Here is a 12,917-nt window from a genome sequence, read left to right as displayed (position 1 = left end):
TTTCATAGGCATTTGATTTGGAATGAGAAGTTTTCTTCTTCCATGACCTATGATTAAAATGTGACATTTTGAAATATAAATATAAGATGTTTTTTGCATAATCCAGCTGTGATTCAGAACTGGCGAAGCAATGTAAGTCTTTGACCTGCATCACATAAGCTGCAGTATATGTAATTAGAAATATATTTTAAGATTAAGTGCAATAAAACTTTTTCTTAAAAGCCCTGAGACTTAAAGCAGGCTTAGTGCTAAAATGCAGCAAGATGCATATTAAGAGTTTTGCTTCACTTAATGCTCCTAAAGGAATTCCAATAAAAATCCACTACAGCTTTATTTGAATAATTTCTTTTAACGAGTTATAACCATGCATGTTAAATATTTATCAGTTGCTATAGCAAGGACAAGGGATAAATTGTATTTCTTCATAACTGAAAATGAAACTTATTATTACAATTGTGTTTCTATAATAGTCTTACCTGTTGCATTAACCTTTATGTATTTTTATGGCTGAAGCTGTAATTTTGAGTTAATTAACTGTGGAATTATATTCTCAGTTTCCGATGGTTCTTGTGTTCTTTTCAGAATTTAGGGGTAGTTAATGCATTTTCCCACCTGTAGTTTAGGTTATGGGAGTTTATCTGTAAAGAAACTCCGTATGTATAAATGTATTAATTCCTCTACCCTGAAGATTACATTATTCCAAAAGTAGTATTTGTCACTTGGAAAAACAAAAGAGAATAGGGTCCTACAATGGTTTATAACTTTGAATATGAATGTCATAAAATGAATTAAAACTGCACATATTGAGGTATAGCTTATATGTTATTTAAATTTAAAACTGTATGACTTATGTAATGAGACAAATTAATTAGTATATATGATAGTAATAGGGGAAAATTTATGGGAACTCTGTAAAACTTGATAATTTGTGTTGATTAAAATCTATTTTGTCATTAGAGGTAACACAAAGAAATAGTTTACTTCAATGAGCTAAAACATTGGAAATGTTTACTATCAAGCTGCCAGTACTAAAATATTTAAAATTTGTAAGGTATCAATAAGAAATATATTCTTCAAATTAATTTTTTAAGATTTATTTATTTTTATTGGAAATGCGGATATACAGAGAGGAGGTGAGACAGAGAGGAAGATCTTCCATCCGATGGTTCACTCTTCAAGCAGCCGCAATGGCTGGAGCTGAGCCAATCCGAAGCCAGAAGCCAGGAGCTCTTCCGGGTTTCCCACGCAGGTGCAGGGTCCCAAGGCCTTGGGCTGTCCTTGTCTCCTTTCCCAGGCTACAAGCAGGCGGCTGGATGGGAAGCAGGCGGCTGGATGGGAACCTGCACCCATATGGGATCCTGGCTCATTTGAGGCGAGGACTTTAACCACTGCGCTATTGCGCTGGGTCCAGTAATTGGTTTTTGTATTTAGGTTATTAGAGAGATGTGGAGCCGTTAATCTTATAGCTTGTTAATCTCTCCATGCCTACTGTAGTCTTTTGATATTCATGTTCATTTTCAATATTTGATACTCCAAATTTTTATTTCTTCTCTCTGCAAAGTGTCTCTTTAATACCCTCTAATTTCTTTATTTACTGTTTTTGTAAAGTTGATTTATTGTGATTTTCTTATGACAATCCAATTTTTTTGGTAGAATTCTAATATTTGCTTCACAAACAAGGCTTGGCAGATGTTGGATAGATAACCAATAACTTTTGGTTAAAATGTTAATTAAGAAAAAATAACTGCTTAATTTCTTATTTTCTGAGTCTACACGCTGAATTTTATACACTGCACCATGTCCTTCCTTACTTCTCAAACAACCTTGTATGCATCTCTAGATTTTTTGGTTCTAATACTCTGTTACTAATTTTCTCTTTTTGTTAAGAAAATTTCTTTGAAGAAAATTTTTTACTATTTTTTCAGTAGAAATTGACTTAAAAAGAAAAGCTCTCAAATGCTGTTCCTCTCCAATAGTTTTTTTTGCTTGTGCTTATTTCTGTTGTAGTTTAAATTTTTATATATCCACTAGTCATTTTATATTCTTCTACTCATTGTTAATATTAAATATTTCTTGCATGTCTTAGAAAGTGTTTTGTTGCTATTGCTTTCCTTTACTGGTGTTCATACATTCCTTATTAATGATATTGAAACAAACCAGCTTTAAATCATACCATCCTATGAATTATTGCTGGACCATACTTATGAATCTACCGCCTTCTTCATGACTTTTTAATTTAAATATTTCATGAGTCATCTTATTTCTTCCAGTAAAAATTGTAGTCTGATAATTTCTGTAGAATTTTGGACATCATACTATATGGATGAAATGCTTTAAGTAAAGTACAAAATCTCTGTTAGGGATTAGGCCTAACTCATTTGAACAGTTTATTTTTAAATTCTATATTTAAACAAATTAAATATTTATTTATTTATTTGAAAGTTAGATACGCAGAGAAGAGGAGAGACAGAGAGGAAGATTTTCCGTCCGTTGTTTCACTCCCTATGTGGCCTCAGTGGCCAGAGCTGAGCCAATCATAAGCCAGGAGCCAGGAAATTCTTCTGGGTCTCCCAGGCAGGTGCAGGATGCTAAGGCTTTGGGCTGTCCTCAACTGGTTTCTCAGGAACAGGTAGCTGGATGGGAAGTGGGGCCTCTGGTATACGAAATCTATGTCAATTTCATCTTTGTGTTTAGCTTATATATTGCCTGTATTATTTTGTTTATATTTTGTACTTTTTGTTATATTCTGATCTTTCCTGTAAATTCCATCTTTATGCCTAGTTTGTATGTTACTATTTCATGTATATTGTTTGTATTTATTATGTATTACATTGTTTCCATGTAAAGTCCCTCTTTGTGTTTACCTCATATGTTTCTCAATATGCAGAATGTTGTTAAGCCAGCTTCCTGCTTCTTTCTAACTGCTTCTTTATGTGCTAATCATTTTTCAAATATAGCTTCACATTGTTTCCTCAGCTTACATGTGATTGAACATGTAGTGCTAGGGCTTTTTTTATGATGTGTGTGTATATACATATAGACATATATATGCATATACACCTATATATATAAGAATATATGGATATATATGTATATAAATACTCTTTCTTTTAAAAAAATTATAGCAGTACTACATTTAATTTCATGTAAATAGATACACAATTTCATATTTATCTTTTTTTTTTAAAGATTTATTCTACTGGAAAGTTGGAGTTATGAGATAGAGATTCAGTCTTATGGTTCATTCCCCAAATGGGCACAGTATTTGGAGCTGAGCTAATCCAAAGCTGGAAGCCTGGAGCTCCTTCCAAGTTTCCCGTGTGAATGCCTAAGGCCTTGGGTCATCCTCTGCAGCTTTTCTAGGCCATTAGCTGGGAGCTGGATTTGAAGTAGAGCATGTAAAACTTGAACCAGTACTCATGTGGGATCTACTTTAGATAGAGGATTAGATTGCAGTGCAACTGCACTATCCCCTATGCCTACCATATTTAAAAGTCTTGAACTGAATTATTTTAAGCATCCAGAAACAATGGAGCAAATCTAAGGTGTTTGGCAGTGGTTAAAGTGCTATTTGAGACACTGTTGAGGATAATGGCATCAGGTATCAGAGGACTTGGTTTGGAGTGCTTACTCTTGGATGATTCTGGCTTGCTGTTAATGCTCAAGGGAAGGCAGTTGTGATTCAGATATTTGGGTTCCAGCCATCCCATGGAAATTTCCTTTGAGTTCTTGGATACTGTTTTCAGCCTGGATTAGACCTGGCTAGAGTGGAAATATTTGTAGTGACACTGCTGATGGAGGGAGTTACTGCTTTCTCTCTCTTTCTCCTCTTTTTCTCCCTCTCTACCTCTATCCAACCCCCTACATTTTAATCAAATGAATACACTGATTAATCAAGAAAAAGAATATATTCAATATTATTTCTTCTTATTTTTCACATGATGAGCATGGACTTTAGAATAATTTACATTAGACCAAAATCAGTAACTTTAAAATGTACTATCTGAATTTTTTAATATTTGTTTTATTTTAGGACCTGCGTCATACAATCCTGTTTTAAAGAAATCATGTCCTAAAGTCTTCTTTGTGAAAGCATCAAAATGTTTTGAATATCCTAAAGAGACTACTCCTGGCCCTGCAACGTATGAGGTTTGTCAATAAATTACTTTCCTATCAGTGATACAAGAATAGAATGCTTTTCAGAAAATACTGAAAATGTATGACTAGCTATCCTTTCCATATGTTTTAATTATTTTACTGATAAATACTTTCAGCTGCATAAGATACTTTTGAAGATCAAATGTCATATTCTGACATTTTTAAAGAATTCATAATTCCTTAATTTTAATAATGTTTATTTACAAGCATCATTCATAACAGATACTCACACACATATATATAAAGTTTTCATGCCACTATTAAAATGTACTTGTTTCTATACATACATTGAAATCTCCTGTTTTTAATGAAATCACAAATTTATGAGAAATCTGTGATTCCAGTGGTTCCAGTGAAATCAAACATTGATCTTTTGATTAAAATGCATGATCTTTTTTAGATTTACATAAATATCTTTTTTAAGTAGTGGGCATTCTAGTTATATGAAAAAGGCTTAAGTAAGTAGCAACTTAATACATGAATTTTGTTCTCTCTTTATTATTAAAAATAGTTTAAAAGACCATGGTGATCCTGTTTCTAGGATCTAGGACCTTTTATCTTTTCTGAAAAAGCAATTTAAAAAGCAAATTAAAACTTGATGATGATCAACAAAAGACTGCAAATTAAATGAACATTCTTTTTCACGTTAATGTCCATGTTATCATGAGTACTATTAAATGCATTTGTGAGGTCAAATTGTAATTAATTTATTAGCATCCTGTCATAATACAATATTAGAATATAAGAAGATACAATGAATTATCAGAGTTGTTGTTTTACTTGTTAACTCTTGATGATCCCCAAAAGATGACCTTTACCTCAAGCTGATTAAGCAAGCTAGTTTTATTAGACTTAATTCAGACAGCATGTTAGTACTGTTTCAAAAGGTGACAGAGAATTAAGTTTTTGGACCTGATGTGGTTAAATTAGATTGTCTTACAGACAGGAGAAGAGAAGTAAGCAGAGTTTGTGACATACTTTTGGCCTACATTTGCTTTGGTTTGGTGGAAACAGTAAGGAAGGATTTTGAAGCAAGTATTGATCAGTAAGCTATTAGTTTTGCTAAATTTGACATTTTGCTTTTTATTTTTTTTAATTTTTTTTAATTTATTGTACAATTCTGTATAGTCTGGGATTCCCCACCTTCCCCAATTTCCACCCGATTGATTTTTCCCATAATATCAGAAACTCTTCATAAGGAGTTGCAGTTCCATCAGTCTATTATTTAATTGTGCCCCAACATTGCTGTACAGACAGTGTAAGATAGTGCATCATTCCATTGTTTAAATATATCCAACACTTTCACTGGGAGTTTATCTTTTGTTTGGAAGCAGAGATGCATGTTGCATTGTGTCTTCATATCTGTATATGGTAGTCTCCATTACTCCACCGCTATACATTCCAATTTGCATGATGGATTCCTTATATTAGAAAGAACATATGGTATTTGCCTTTTTGTGATTGATTTATTTCACTAAGCATAATGGTCTATAGTTGGGATCATCTAACTGCAAAATGTGTAATTTCATTCTCTTTTTTTAAAATAAATTTATTTATTTATTTTTTTTTATTTTTCAAATGTATCATACAATTCTGTATAGTCTGGTGGCTGAGTAATATTCCATGGAGTAAATGTACCACAGTTTCCTTAGCCACTCCTCTTGGATAGGCATCTGGGTTGTTTCCATTTCTTTGCTATTGTAGATTGTGCTGCTGTAAATATAGGATTACAAATCCCTTTCTCATGTGTAGTTTTAATTTCTTTTGGGTATATTCCTAGGAGTGGGATAGCTGGGTCATATGGCAGCTTTATCTGGAGTTCTCTAATCACTCTCTATACTGATTACCATATTGGTTGTACTAGCCTGAACTCCCACTAGCAATGAATGAGGGTACCTTTCTCCCCACACCCATGCCAGCAGTTGTTTTTAGTTGGGTTCTGAAAGTAGGCCACTGTCACTGGAGTTAGGTGGTGACTCAATGTGGTTTTCATTTGTATCTCTCTGATAGTTAGGAAGCCTGAGCATTTTTTCATATGTCTGTTAGCCATTTGAATAAAGTTTTAGATTTTAATTTTTAACAATTTGATCAGATTGAATTATATTCTTTAGCTGGACTTATCATTTTTTTACTTCATTTTGTTATTATCATTTTATGATATAGTTCCATAGGCTGTGGGTTTTCCTTTTTCCCCTCTCCCAATGAGTTCTTGTATATTATTAATATAATATAGTTCTTAATAAAAAGCCATATGTCCATCATTGTGGGCATGGAAAGTGGCAGAGAGTCCAGCATCCTATGGTCAAGATATAGTTAACAGTTGCATTGTGAGTCCATGATTGTCTGGAAGTAGAGATGCATACTGCATTGTATCCTCACATCTATATATAGTAGTCTCCATTACACAGTTCCTATACATCCTCTTAAATGAAAAGCCACAATACAAAATCAACAGGAAGAAAAATAAAAATTTAGAATGCCATTAGGTTAAATAAGATGCTTCTGAATATGATAGTCTCCATTGCACCATTACTGTACATCCCCTTAAATGAAAAGTCACAAAGCAAAATCAACCGCAGAAAGAAAAAAAAGAAATTAAAAATCTCATAAAGTTAAATACCATGCTACTGAATGACTAATGTGTCACTGAGGAGATGAAAAACAAGCTCAAGAACCTTCTTGAATAAAATGATGCTGCTGTATGATATATGGGTCATGAAGAATTTAATGAGAAAATGTTTTTAAGAGATGAAACTAAAGAAAAAAAAACAAAATCCATGAAATATAGTTTCCACTGATCTTTGTTGGTGAGATATGTCTTGTGTAGGTAACAAATAGATGGGTTTTGTTATTTTAGTCTAATCTACTAAACTGTGATGTTTGATTGGTGAGTTTAAGCCATTTACATTCAGGGTTATATGAATGGGTGGTAATTTAGTTCTGTCATTTTAGCAATGGGCTGTTATTTGGTCTAGTCTTCTATTGCTATTTTACTGTGATGTTCTTCACATTTGCCTTTGGTTTTGGTGGGTGCTATTTCTCTTGGTCAAGAGAACATCTTTAAGTATTTTTGTAGGGCAGATTTGGAAGAGGCCTATTCTTTTAACTTTTTTTTACTGTGCAAAATTTCATTTCATTTTCAAAGACAAAGGAAAACTTTTCTGGGTATGTTATCCTGGTCTGACAATCTTTTGCTTTTAGAATCTGGAATATGCCACTCCATTCTCTTCTTGCATGTAGAGTTTCCTGTGAGAGGTCTTCTGTAAGTTTAACTGGCATTCCTTTATATGCCACTTGATCTTTTTCACATGTACATTGAAGGATCTTTTCCTTAGGATCAACTGAAGAGAGCTTGATTATCTTGTGTTGTGGTGAAGATGGGTTTTGGTCAGCCCCGTTGGGAGTTCTCTGCCCCTCCTGGATGTTGTTTCCCAATTCTTTCTCTATGTTAGGGAAAATTTCCCTTATTATTTTATTGAATACATTTTTAAACCCAGATTCTCTTTCTGTATTTTCTTGGACTCCCATAACTCTTATATTTGGCCTTTTTGATAGTGTTTTTGAATTATTGAATACTTTTTCTTAGCTTGACCTAGCTCTACCAGCTTCTTGTTTTTTTCACCTGGTGACAGGAAATATCCTCCAATTCTGAATTTCTTTCTTCTGCTTCCTACATTCTATTTTGGAGACTCTCCACTGTATTTTTCATTTTTCATATATCAGCTTCCATTTGATTCATTTCCAGTGTGACATGTTGTTTAAATTCCTTGAGTGCCTGCTTTACATGCTTCTCATTGTTTTTTTTTTTAAGATTTATTTTTATTATTTTTTTATTGGAAAGGCGGATATACAGAGAGGAGAGAGAGAGGAAGATCTTCTGTACGATGATTCACTCCCCAAGTGAGCGTAACGGCTGATACTATGCCTATCTGAAGCCAGGAGCCTCTTCTGGGTCTCCCACGCGGGTGCAGGGTCGCAAAGCTTTGGGCTGTCCTCGACTGCTTTCCAGGACCACAGGCAGGGAGCTGGATGGGAAGCGGGGCTGCAGGGATAGAACCGGCACCCATATGGGATCCAGGGCGTGCAAGGCGAGAACCTTAACCACTGCGCCACCGCGCCGAGCCCGCTTCTCATTGTTGATAAGAAGCTTTATAACAAGTGTTTTGAATTCTGTATCCCCCTATTTTCTCAATGTCTTCTTCAGTGAGCTCTAAAGTTGACAAAGAGTTTTGCTCCTTTGCGGGGGAGTCTTCAGATTCATTGTGCCTTTGTCTCTTCTTTGTCATTGTCGTTCTGCTTGCAGAGTCTTCTCCTTGGGGCACAGGTTTACAGTTCGATTTTACTTATTGTGGTTGGGACATGGCTCTTTGTTTGCAGTGGTTTGTGCAACTCTTCCAGCGAGTTCCAGGTCTGGGTTCTTATGTTAGACTTCCAGCATAGTCTCCATGGGCCCAGCTCCTGGCTCACCACTCTCTACCTCCTATGATACTGTCTGAGGCTGCACAGTTGTTGTGCAGACTTTCTCTCACTTCAGGTTTGAGCAGTATCCAGGATTAGGGAGACACCAGGTGTCCTATCTAACTAGGTTGTTGGTGGTGCAGATCTTTCTGGAACCTGTTGGCTGTTAAGTCTGGGTGCTTTAGGTGGTATTATTTTCCATGTGGGACCAGTGTAATGCACTGAGCTCAGTGAGTTTTCTCCCAGCTCAGTGTATGCATAGCTCGCTGATGTCCCTGTAGTCCTAAAGTTTTTGCCACACTGTACAAAATGGTGTCCGATGTGCCACTGGTAGAGTTTTTGATCTGTATGCTGTCAGGTTTGAGGGCTACCCTGACCTATCTTGGGTGGAACTTGCTGATGGTGGAGTTCTTCCTGCCGGTGCAGTTCGGAGCACCTTTGTTGAATGCTGCTTGGGTATTGGTCACTGCAACACCACACTGTTTGTGTCCGCTTCTTCCTGTGTCTGTCAGTCTCCTGATGCCCCCCTGCTGTCATGCTGTCCTCTTCTATTTCCTTAAATGTGCTCTCTCTGCTTTATACTGTCTAATGTTTCTTTGTTTAAACATGTCTTTACTCTATTCAGCTGTCTTAATTCTTTGTCTCTTTTAAAATTCTTTTAAAATCTAATTTTGGTAGTTTCTTTAATAACAGTCCAGCTAATAGAATCATATTGTTTTTTATATACTGTGGCAAGGTTTTCATAAAGTATATATCTGTTAACCTTTCCAGTATAGTAAGATACACTTGCCTTCTTTAGCAAGAGTTTATAATTTACGTTTCAGATATGGAGAAAATCACTTAGTTTATTGTTAGTCATATTTATTAAGATATTCTCTGACATTTTCGATTTATTTATCTCATTAGCACTATACTGCAGGTAGTTTATTTTTTGAGAATTGCACCTGTAACTTTTAAAATATTGTATGCTTACATCATTTGTTTTCTTAAATAACTGAAATTTTTGAATAATTTTCAATTTAGTTTCATTGAAGGAATATTCCTTCTTTTGAGGGAATGCTAGTTTTAATATGATAGGATGATAAATTACAAAGAAGATTTATTCTAAATTGCACTGATATTTTAATTTGTTCCTTTTCCCCTGACTTTTTGGAGGTGGCTATTTTAACAAAATATCTTATGCTTTATATAAGATATTTATATATACTTTTTTTTTTTTACAGAAAAGATAATTCTAGGAACATATGGCATTGATTTATAATATAAATGGGTTCTACTTGAAGTACTCAATTCCAAATCTTCTGCTATGTGTCTCAGTTCTCTATAATGATTTCCATGCTGTCCATTACTGGTCTTACTCTAGCATTTAGAAATAACTGAAGCTCTACTAGATTGCACACATAGATTTGCAATATCTGCTTTCATTTTTGTTCCTCTGTGAGGAGACCTGAGTTTCTTTGACAGAGTTCATTTTCTCCTTTTCAGCAGAAGTCACAATAGCTGCTTGAATATATATTTAATTTTTAAAAATTCTTTATTTTGCATAACACAGTTCTTTAGGTTCAGGAATTTCCCCTTCCACTCCACCCCGTGAATGTAATGTGTACTTACTTTGCTTTAATTGCCAATCAGCCTTTATTCTTCATTTTTATAGTCTTGATATTTGTTAGTTTACTATTACCCATTCTTTTGAAGACCTGGTGCTAGCTGGGGCTGGTTTGGGTGGGGAGTTATGCATGTAAATTCATAATAAAAACCTGTGCATACTATTTTAGGTGATTTATTTCCATTGTGAAAACTCACTTAGGAGTCACATCAAAAGATCCATGAGAGCAAAGACTTACTTAATTTCATATTATTTGGGTTTCTATCATATAACATGGCATTTAGTGGTAGTATATCAGTAAGTGTTTATTATGAAAATTTTAAAAATGTGTAATCTTAGAAGTTTCTTCCTATAAATCTGTGGTCTTTGTATAGGAGAAAATTTGTTTTCTTCATCCTCAATGAGAACACACACACATATATGTATATATATAAAATAGTGTATATTTATTGACTTACGCTCATCTTTTATTAAATAATTAGTGTTAAGACCAAAAATATTGTCCTTAAGGTTTATATGGGATGTCACATTAATTTTCTGGAACTTAAATTATAGATTATTGTGGAGGTGTATGAAAGCTAGGTATAAGAAACTTCAAGTAATCTAACTTTATAAGATAGTCTATTTAAATATTACATAAAGTTGAGCATATACAAATTTACAAAGTAAATTGTAGTGGAATTAATTGAAGCCTAAATAACAAAAATTTGGGGGAATGTAATTTTGGCAGATCACATCATTCTTAAAATCTTAATCGTGCATAATTTTCTGAGCATGTGTACTATGATTATGTGATAGTATAGACATATCCTATTGGTTTATTTATTTTCTGTTAATTTAATACCTTATGGGCAAGATAGTAGGCCTATAGATTTGAATTCAAACTTCACATTATTTTTATTTCAACTATGTACAACAATTGCCAATTGTTTAATATGTTGTTTTTTTCTTTCCTGAGTAATTCACATAAAACCACCACCATATTGCATTTCTCCTAAAATTAAAACAGACAAATCTCTTTTAGCTTCAATTCTCCATTTTTTAACTAAACCTTCATTTCTTAATCTCTTCTTTAAAATAAAAAAACAAACTTCCCTTGAAGTTTAATGCTCAGAGATCTGGAAACTAAGGGCTGCCAGATAAAACAATTGAAAAATTTAGTGCCTGATAAGTATTTCTTTCCTGGGTCCAAGAGAGCCCATGTCCGGCTCTGTTCTCATACAGCAGAGAGTAAACTACTTCACTGTGGCCTCTTTTGTGAAGGCACTGTCTTGGTCTGCATGCCTTTGCTTCATGACACATCACCAACCAAAGACCCCACTTCCTGAGATGACTACATTGGGGTCAGGATTTCAACATGAGAATTAACAGTAAGTAAAATGGGACAAAGTAGTGTTAAGATCAGAGGTATGGAAATGCAATTTTCTAGCGCATCAGCTTCCTATTGTCTCCAAGATGTCACTTGTCAAGTAGTGTAACCATCTCAATGTCTAATTTAACCAGAGTGATTCTGCTTTCTATCTATAATAATATATGATATATTTCATTATATATTATATGTGTCATATATAGTAATACAAATATTATAAAATAATATATGACCATAATGTAATGTATAACATATTTAAAATATGAGTGGATATATTAACAATATAGTATACATTTTAAAGATTTATTTATTTTTATTTGAAAGGAAAATTTATGGAGAGAAAAGACAGAGAAATCTCTTCATGGGTTTATTACCTAAATGGCTGCAACAGCCAAAGTGAGATGTGTCTGATGGCTGGATTCTGGGTCTCCCATGTGGGAGCAAGGCTCAGGGACTTGGGCCAGCTTCTGCTGCTTTCCCAGGCAGTAGCAGAGTGGAGCAGAAGTGGTGCAACTGGAACTTGACCTGGCATCCATTTGGGAAGCCTGCACTTTAGGCTGAGGCTTAACCAACTATGCCAAAGTGCTGGTCCCTCTATCTTACTATATTATGTTCCCACATACAATTTTATTCGCTTACAGATAAAAAGAGTTTATGGCTTCAGTTTAGAGCAAAATTAGATTCATTATATTAAGAGAAAACTGATGATAAATCTTATTCATTTAATAATAAATGTCAGCTATAGATACAGTATAAAAACAATAGTCAAAATAGCATTTATTTCAGTACTTGATATTTAGTTAAATATGTTATTTTTTGGTATTGTTAATATTATCTTTTTTCATAGCTATATTAATGTGTTTCTCTTTTCTATATATGGAGTGAGTATGATATGGGTTCTGAAATATTCAAAACTGAGGTATATCTGTTCTGAAATAACAGAGAAAAAAACTCCTCAATAAAGTGATTGATGTATTTGTGATAAGTGAAATATTCCAAAGTGTCTGTGGGAAGAGAAGCCCCTAAGTTAGTCCGTGGGAGTCAGAAAAACCTGTGAAATATGACAGTATAATAATGTCAGATGTCTTAGGCTAATGGAGAAAGAAAACCATGTGTGTAAACATGAAGAGGTGCTAGAGAGCAGGATCTGCTTGGCAAGCTTCCATTCTCAGTTGTCTTAAAACATGAACTGTGTGGGATGTTATTAGATAGGTAGACAGTATAAGATCAAGGTGTATACTAAGTAGTATGCAGTTTTTATTTCCTCCTTGAAATTATACATAGGCATGGAAGATTTCTGAGTAGAAATATGATGTAATAAATTAA

At 34.1% G+C, this 12,917-nt stretch overlaps 1 protein-coding gene across 1 annotated transcript in view; it reads left to right on the top strand.

Annotated features, from left to right (window-relative positions):
- Positions 1–12,917, top strand: part of STPG2 (sperm tail PG-rich repeat containing 2) — a 389,260-nt gene that overhangs the window by 219,314 nt on the left and 157,029 nt on the right. Inside the window, exon 10 of the mRNA XM_040967274.1 lies at positions 4,034–4,149. Coding sequence (XP_040823208.1) covers positions 4,034–4,149 — 116 coding nt within the window. The remainder of the gene's footprint in view (positions 1–4,033; positions 4,150–12,917) is intronic.

The sequence above is a fragment of the Ochotona curzoniae genome, unplaced genomic scaffold, assembly GCF_017591425.1.
Source record: "Ochotona curzoniae isolate NIBS_2020 unplaced genomic scaffold, NIBS_Ocur_1.0 scaffold_4506, whole genome shotgun sequence".
NCBI lineage: Eukaryota > Metazoa > Chordata > Mammalia > Lagomorpha > Ochotonidae > Ochotona > Ochotona curzoniae.
This window is presented reverse-complemented; position numbering and strand designations above follow the sequence as displayed.